This window comes from Cupressus sempervirens, chromosome 9 (genome assembly GCF_028749045.1).
Source record: "Cupressus sempervirens isolate cs-2001-9-10 chromosome 9, ASM2874904v1, whole genome shotgun sequence".
In the NCBI taxonomy this organism is placed as follows: domain Eukaryota; kingdom Viridiplantae; phylum Streptophyta; class Pinopsida; order Cupressales; family Cupressaceae; genus Cupressus; species Cupressus sempervirens.
Window position 1 is genome coordinate 538,934,646 of NC_143126.1, and position 9,129 is coordinate 538,943,774.

A 9,129-nucleotide genomic window follows, 5' to 3' on the forward strand; every position below is an offset into this window, starting at 1 on the left:
TAAAATGTCACTTGTATTTAGAGGAATATAGAATATGTCACTTGCAGAGATAAAGATATATATTAAATGCCAATTTATAGTTCAGAATTTCAATATTATTGTCACATGTCATATAATATATACCAGCATCCAGCCGCCCTCCAAAATGCCAAAATGAGAATATACATATCAGCTGCCCTTCAAAATTCAAAATGCCAAAAAGAGAAAAGAGAGTAAAGAAAGTAGAATGAACTCTGTATTGGGTGAAATGCATCTTTTAGGCGTGTTTTAAGGCTTTTGGTCCTTGGATGAGAGAAAAAGTTAGAAAATGTCTTTTTTTTGTTACTGTTTGGTATTGGGCAACTTTGGGTATCTGTAGCTGTAGGTACACCCTGGTTTGCACCTAGGCGTAGACCACAGGTGACCCCATACTCAGATGCACCTGGTACGAGTGTGGGAGGTATTCTGAGCATACCTGAGAATTATGCTTGTAGTTCTCATAAAGCAAGCAAGATATTGTAAAATACTTACTGCATATAAACTAGCCTATCTAAAAACAAGATATTATTGCATTTTGCTCATGTAAGGTATAATTATATACTTACAAGTAAAAGATCTGTGCCTCTAAAAGATCTGTGCCTCTATACCGAGTAACTTATAATATGTTAGTGTGATCAACATCATGATAAATAGGGATTTAACCCGCTCTCAATTCAAGAGATTATAATCAATTCCACTGAGCTGTTTCCATTTAGAACTCATATTGCTTTATCCCTTGACAAAAAAAAAATACCCCAATCCGAAACAGTTTATTTGTACAAATAAACAATGTACTTATACAAAACCATATCCAGTTTGCGTATTCTACTTAAAAGTAAATATTCATTTTAAACATCAATGTTAATAATTGCATTCCCAATAACTTGCTTCAACATGCTTCCATGGACTGTTCACTGTAGATATCGATGTTGAGGAATGCATTGCGAACATGGTCAGTAATGATTAGTAAAAAGAACATCCAACTAATCTAAGAGACCAATTTGAATTGATGAGGATGATAGTTTGTGACATCATCTACCAAGCTTCAAATATAGAATATGAGATTGGATCACGTTTGATTCATGGGTATTTTGGGAGAATAAATCCTTTTTTTGTGACAGCTTAGCTAAAATAAACTTGAAAATTAGATATCATGATGCAACGCATCCAAGGGGAGGATGAGAAACTTCAGTTTTGAAAATTCAAACTTTCTTCTTGTAGGTGTTAGATTGTGCATATTTATGTCTTTTGATCATTTCATTAAAGACTCTGAAAATGGCTTGAAGATGGGTTAATTTTTTTAGTGTTTACCTTTAATGTTTATGGTGTGTCGCTCTTTCAGGTTGGCCGTAGCTTTGGTGGGAGGTTAATTGTGTGTGGCTGCATGAGTCAGCAAAGAAGATAATAAGGTCTGCAGAAACCAGATTCAACCCGTGCCAAATGTGGAGGGAACCTTCTGAAGGGGTTGTATGTTACAGATGTTTAGTGAGGGCATCGACAGAGAGGACCAAGAGGAGATAATGGGGGTGGCATGAGTAAAGGGAGAATAAGTCAATGTGTGTTTTAAGTAAAAGAGATTGAAGTGAAAGTGTTGGTGAACGTTACTAAAGTGTGCTGAGAGCGCAGAGAATAGTGTAGACAGCAGATTAGGTTTGATTTAAAGGAGATTATATAAATCGTTTTTAGTGAAAAGGAAACCATTATTGGTCAAGCAATTCAAAATTATTGAATGAAGCTGTTAGTCTGTGCTGCAAGTTGAATTTAATCTAAGTAGAGAGTCTTGTAATTGCTTTATTTGCCTAAAAGAGCAGTGAGTAATGTTTTGGAAGCAATTGAATTTATTTATCGTATTTCCAGACACACAATTACCGAGATTGACCTTCTATCAGCCTGCAAATACGATAAATAATTTTTTACTGTTTGGTAGCATTCTATGTGTGGATATTTAGAACAGTGAGTCTGTATTCTGATTAAGTGTTTTTGAGTTTCCAAGTCGAATATTATAGGCAAGAATACGAAGAATATGTTTTTATTTGCATTATATGAGTTTTTTCAAATGATTGTAATTTGCTTAAAGACAGAGATGTTGTTATCTATGTAATCTTGTTGAATCTATTTTTAAAAATGCCAATTCAGGATTAAACCTGTTAAATCTTTCAGGAACATTGAGTAGTTTCTCCACTAAATGTAAAGAATCGTTTAGAATAGAACTTAGTTTACCTTTAATACATGACAATTACCGAAATGTCCTGTTTGAATTCAGGGTAGAACCAAAAAAAATTCACAATCAAAGGGAAAAAAATGGATTGCAGGAAACCATAGATTTAGCGGATCTAAGCAAATTCCTCAGTACATCAATAAAACACAAGTTAAAAACGCTACCTGATGCATTGCAAATCACCGTTGAATACCAAATTATCTCTAGTGAGTAGGTAAAAGTTTAGGTACTTCAAAATCTGCCATCCTGCCCTTGTATTTTTCATATAACATTTCAACATCAGGACTGCCGGATAGATACTTTCCAATGAAATCCGCCTCAGATATTAGCAGACATTTAAGCAGACCAAAGGAAAGGTCATTGCGAGCCCGCAATGAATTTACATACTGAATCACCTTATACCGTGGCCTCATTCTTTTCTCTACGCTTAAGTTTAAGAGAATGGGATATTTAACCACAACATTTGGTTTAAAACCTAGAGTACGGGTCAAGAACTCCATGTTCTTCTCTATCTTAGCTTCAGAGGCACAAAGGAACCGAGGATCCTTTTCAAGAATTTGTTTGATCTCATACTCTAGGAGGCCTCCGTTTTCTAAAATCTTCAATTTATTCTCCACTAGTTCAACTTCATAAGACGCAATCCCAGGTGCCTTCCTAAGAGCCTTACTTAGGTTAGCTTTTGACCCGAAAAACTTTATCAGAGATGCGATTTTCGGAGCAAGACTTTCCTCCAATCTACCAGTAAGAATTCTGGGATGGTGGGAGACGATAAAGCTCACATCTTTTTGAGCTATCCCTAATGCCTTCAAGTATTCAAGTTTAGGCTTCATATTGTCATCAACAGAATAAACGAGAACACTTGGGTTTCTGAAAATTATTCTTTTTACCTGCTCTACAGTGAATCCATGGTCTTTTAACATCTGAAGTGCCTGATGGGCTCTGACTATGGATTTTTTCCTGAAAAGGCTGGGAGCTTTGCTGATCAGTACTGTGATTTCAGAGGAGGAAAAACAGCATTCCTGGAGCAGGAAGCGTGTCATGGCATTAAGGCGCCACTCTCTCACTTCTTGTCTTTGTGGGTTCAAATGTGACTGCTTTGTGGGTATGTCTTCACATGATATACGCCATGGAAATTTTGACGAGATGAGGACCGTTGGTCGATTTCTAACAAAGGCAAAAGGAAAATAAGGCGTTGTTAAAGAGATTGAATGTAGGGAAATGGAAGTAAGATGGGATACCGGCGATGTAGGTCGAGCAAAAATGGAAACCCTAGCGTCATAAATCGAGCAACAGCGAGATAAGCAATCCATTCAAGATAAGCTGGATTTGCAGACGCAGGGAATGGCCATACAAAGAATCAAGAGAACGACAGAAGAGAGGGCACCATATTTTCGTTGGTCTATATCGAGTGCTTTTTTAAGCGGTCTTTTGGGAAAATCTAGTCTTCAAATTAATATTTTCCCTTTTTAAAGATTTAATGTCTAAAGGGATGACTTTTTGAAAAGGTCAAAATTTGTCCCTTTAATGTGGTACTCTCAGACTTACTTCACTTGTGTAGTGTTAAAAGTGAATCTTGAATAAAAGAATGAAATGAGGCGAAAGTAGTCTATACGATCATGTAGAAAAGTACACACTAGAAATAGCATGTAAGAACTTTAAATCTTTTGAAACTATTTCATTAATTTTGCTCTTCTACATATAATGTTGATCACTAAATTTGATGCATTGTCTACTTGTGTTTCCTCGAAAAGAGTACCTAATTTGCCTACTTCTTGAATATCACCACAGCTAGAGAAAATATCATTGTATGTTGGGAATTATAAGATAAAATGTTACTTTGTGTCCACAACACTTGTGTTACAAAATAAACATATTCTCTCCTCTTACTCTTCATTCGATACCATCCATTTACTTGTTTCACACCTCAAAAGATGAGAACTAGTCCTAAATTGTGTTACGAGCATTTCATCTCTCCTTTGATTTTTGCTCCTGTGTATGTTTCCTCCTTCGTCTCTCGTTGGGTTAAATTCTTTGACATAATAGTCTTTTTTGCACCCATTTTATTTTGACCATATGAGTCTCCTAAATTTTTCCTTCACACTTTTTTATTCCATCATTGTTATTCAAACATTCATGCATAGTAACTTTCTATTTTTTCCATCCATTTGACATTTTGTTTCATTTGTGTGTTCTTTCTTCTGTCGAGTCTTTCCTCAATTACCAATTTAGGCCAATGATGATTTCCATACTTTAAGTTTTCATTAAATAACATAATAATTGAACCATTATTGAAGCCTCTAGATGGAATATGTATTTTTCCACCAATAAGATCTCATAGGGAACTATTATTTTAATTTTGATATTGTTGATGATTAAATACTTTTGGATTCTTTCTACTTGTCTCCATTTCTGATTCAACATGTTGCTGCCCCAAATCTCAAATCTATAAAAGATCATTGAGATAACCAACAAATTGAAGAGCATCTTTTTAATTTTCCAATAATTTTGCATTCTTGCATCTATTTTGTAAAAATTATAGTGCTTTGAAGCCTCCCTAAATTCTTTTTGGTCTACAAATCTCTCAACTAAGTTTGTTGTGGAAGTTGATCCCAAGATAGTATTTTTCGTCCACAATCTCTAATGCACTTCCATTGAAAAGGAAAGTGTTTTGCTATGTGTTTCTTTTCAAAGAGAAAATCATCACTTTGGTTTTGTTAGTGATGCAGGAGCACCTAAGGAACAAGTCTCACTAGAAGGTTAGAAGCCATGATAAGAGTGATTGTGATAAATTTGGTTAATTTACAAAGACTTCACATAAATTGAATCATTATGTAAGGCTATATAAGTCATTTATCGAAAATTGTAAGAGTTGTCCAAAGTTACATAGCATGGTCTAAATTGGTCATATGGTTAAATATTGCATAAATGTTTGTCATTCTTGGTATATGGGCATGTAGAGTGTAACAACTCTTGGAAGAAGCATCATTTTGGTCGGCTAGGGGAGTTGAAAGGTTTGTAACAGTCCAAGAATGTTATAAAATCCTTGTAATGGTCGAGTTGAGAGAGGAGGCAGAACATAGGGTTAAAATGTAGAGTTCCATTTCAAGCCCCTTTGGTTTCCCTATTGGAGTAGGGTCCAGTCAAGATAAATGGAGATGTGAGGACTCCATTGAAGTTATGATTGATCAAAGATGTGACAAACATATTCTAATAGGAATGGTAAGTTTACTTGTAGTATAGATTAAAATATTTTTCTTTGTTTACGTTGCAAACTATTTTTCCTCGAATTTTTTTGAACATTTCATCATATGCAAATGATTTTTGTCAGGCCTGAAATCTATTTGAGTAATGGAACAATGGAATAGGTTTAGTGTAAGTCATATTTTATGTATATCCATGGGTTATACTAGCAGATCAAATAGGTGTTAGCAAAATTGTTGAAGCCCTCTACAACAAAGTATATTGAACCTTGGTTACACTATTTTGCAAAAAGCATGTGTATCCATTCTGAAATAGTCGTAACATTGGACATGTAGTTCCACCACTTCACAAACTGCTTCTTTTCCACTTTTCAAATAGCAATGGCTTCATTATTTTGTAACATGTTTATGTTTACCCTTATAGAATGGCAAAATCTGTAAATTTGAAATGAGTATATTGGACCTTGGAGTATGTAGCGAAACTTGGTTGCATAATTTTGCAAAGATCTTGTATGTCCACTTGCAAAATAGTAGCAACATTGAACATGTAGTTTCACCACTTTGCAAACCACTTCTTTTCCACTTTGGGAAATAGAGATGGCTTTGCCCTTTGGCAACATGCTAATGTTCACCCTTGCAGAATGGAAAAATCTACAAGTCTAAATGAATAGTTGAAATCTATCAGCGAAGTGGTCCATTATTTATGTGAAATTTGAATGAAGATGAGATTGTAATACCTCTATTTTAGTTGTTACATGTTAGAAGGATGATTGGATTAGTTAGATCCTATAAGACCATTTGAATTCCTTAGGTCCTTTATATCAAACTAGTATCAGAGCTCACCAAAAGATCTAGGTTGAGAGATGATTGATATGCGATTTTTGTTAATGGTTTTTTATTGCAGTTGAATATCCACCAATTGCAAAGAAGATGGTTTCAGGTTGTGTTTGGGGGCAAACACGAGAAGGTTTCTCATGGTCATTCTCCAATAGAGATTAAGTTGGGAAGAAGCTGCAAGATGAGAAGAGGAAGTATCTTTCAGGATCTACTATTAGGTGAGACAGATGGTCAAGGTCCAAGGAGTGGTGTAGTGGATACCAAGAGACTAGGGTGGCAGGTAGGGAAGGATTCATAGGTGAGGCACATGGATGTTTTGTTGTGGTGAGTTGAAACAACGTAAAATGTGGATCTTTTTCTGGTAAGGTACCATGGGGTCACAACCATTTGAGTGCTCCACTAATAGGAATAAATGAGAGGATGGTGATGTAGGAGCATCCTAGGTTGCCTTGTAATCTTGCTCATTTGTTCATTTCAGATAGTTATCACCAAGTTTGCAGTATTAAATAGTAGTGTTAACCGAGTACACACAATATTATCCGAGTACAAACATTGTTAACTAAGTACCCCTAGTGTTAACCAAGTACCTACAATGTTAACCAAGTTCCAACAATGTTAATGTTAACCAACAATGTTAGTGTTAACCAAGTTTCTTTGTTAACTAGGTTGTCTACTATTGACAAAGTGTTCCTTCATGTGCCGAGTGAACCTGATATTTGTTGATGCTCGAGTCCTTCTTTGACCGAGTTTTTCTGTGATTGGTTCTTAGTTTGAGCCGACTTATGTATTTAATTTGGATTGTGAATTTAATCATAAAATCTTATCTTGGGATGAGTGCAGATTGTTTTGAGGTTAGCCTTTCTATTATGTAATGTTCTAGAATCTTTTGTAAGCCATTTTGGCAAGTATAAGTAGAAGGTATTTAGTTTAGTTTAGAGAGGCAACTTAGAGAGTTTAGAGTAGACATTTCTGGAATTGCGAATGTGAAGTTGCATAGTGGATCTTGAAGTTGTATTTTGCATCTAGTCATAACCCAGAAGGCCTTATAGTTGGGCATGCATGTTGATAATTTGATGAATCAATAAAATTGTTTTTGCTCTCTCTCTCTCTCTCTCTCTCTCTCTCTCTCCCCCCTTGGTGTTGTTCTCTCTGTGTTTGATTTCGTTGTGTTTACTCAACAAGGTGTTTTGATAGTCAAGTGTGCCTTTGGCTCCAATTGTTCATTCCCTCCTTGCGTCAAGTGGTTTCAGAGCTTCAGGGTCATGCTTATGAAGATTCGATACTGTAAAAACCTAAGTTGAATATTTTGTAAGCCATATTGGCAAGTATAAGTAGAGGTATTTGGTTTAGTTTAGAGAGACGACCTAGAGAGTTCAGAGTACACGTTTCTGGAATTGCAAATGTGAAGTTTCGCTCTCTCTCTCTCTCTCTCTCTCTCTCTCTCTCTCTCTCTCTCTCTCTCTCTCTCTCTCTCTCCCCCTCTCTCTCCCCTTGGTGTTGTTCTCTTTATGTTTGCTTTCGTTGTGTTTACTCAACAAGGTGTTTGGATAGTTAGGTGTGCCTTTGGCCCTAGTTGTTCAATCCCTCCTTGGTTTAGGTAGTTTCAGAGCTTGAGGTTCGTCCTTATGAAGATTGGATCATGTAGAAACCTAATTTGAATTTGATTGTAGGGTGGTAGATCTATGAATTTTGACCTATAACTTGTAGAGGGTTATGGTCTTGTAGGAACCTGTTTATAGAGATGGTTCGAGGTAGAGGAAATGTTGACACTGATATTATGGACATGTTGAGACAAATTGCAGCTAGGTTAGATGTTTTGGAGACATCCTAAAGGAGAGGAGCACATCTTGATGATGCGAGTGATGATGAAGCAATGACACCAAACCTTAATACAAAATCTGAGGAAGATCAAGATGAGGAAAGATTGTTGAGGGTGTTGTCTAGGGCACATTCAAAGCTTGTTGTAGAATTTGTTTTTTATGATGGAAAATTGGACACCAATGTTGTGTTGGATCAGATCTCTCATATGGAGAAGTTCTTTGAGTTTGAAAACACTCCTGATAATAGGAAGGTGAAAGTTACAGTCACTAGGTTTAAATGTAATGTCCCATTTTTTTTGGAGGAGTTAATTATAAAGTTATCGATTACAAGGTAAATTTATTAAAAAAATAAAAATAAAAATCTTCTAGAGGTTGCTGGAAGAAGCGAAGAAAAAATTAAAAAGAGGGAGGCTGACCTATCAAAGAAAAGAATAAATAGGCATTGAGGGCTCATTGCCTATCATCGAGATTTATTATTGATTTTTGCTTATGTGCATTGTGGAGCCTAGGGTTTCTGCAAATAGTCACAATTGGCCATTGAGAACGAAAACTCTCAATTGGTACGCAATTTTGAGAGTGTGAAAGATCACCTGAATTATTCCAGCTGGGGGAAGGATATTTCAGTCCTTTCATTTGTGCTTAATTGCTAATTTGGAGTTTCCAGTGGAGTTGCACTTTCACCATATCTTCTACAACATTCAGTCTCCACCATTTGATCAATCCAGGTTCTTTATTTCAATCTGTAGTTGGAATGAGTTCTCAATTGTATACAGCCAGTTAGGGTTTCTTTGTAATGTGCTATGTCATAATGTTTTGGTGCTGAAATTTGCCATATCATTTGTAAAAATATTTGATTTTCATTGAATGAATACATTGGCACTATTATTTCTTTTATTTCAGCTATATATTTTAGCAGTGTGTTAAAATTAGGGTTTGTTTAATGGCCTATTGGTACGGGTCATTACAGTGGTATCAGAGCGATTTCCTGCCAGCTTGATAGGGTTACCCAGCCACCATTTAATTTAGTTTACAAAAG

The 9,129-nt window shown here is 35.8% G+C and overlaps 1 protein-coding gene across 1 annotated transcript; it reads right to left on the reverse strand.

Annotated features, from left to right (window-relative positions):
* Positions 1-2,387: 2,387 nt before the first annotated feature.
* On the reverse strand, positions 2,388-3,662 carry LOC149539740 (uncharacterized). Its single transcript, XM_089799333.1, has one exon. The coding sequence runs from the start codon at positions 3,544-3,546 to the stop codon at positions 2,440-2,442; it is 1,107 nt and encodes a 368-aa protein (XP_089655459.1). The 5' UTR covers positions 3,547-3,662; the 3' UTR covers positions 2,388-2,439.
* Positions 3,663-9,129: the final 5,467 nt, after the last annotated feature.

What these genes read in the sequence shown, in the direction of transcription:
- LOC149539740 (XM_089799333.1), bottom strand. Translation starts at nt 3,546, where the DNA reads ATGGATTGCTTATCTCGCTGTTGCTCGATTTATGACGCTAGGGTTTCC.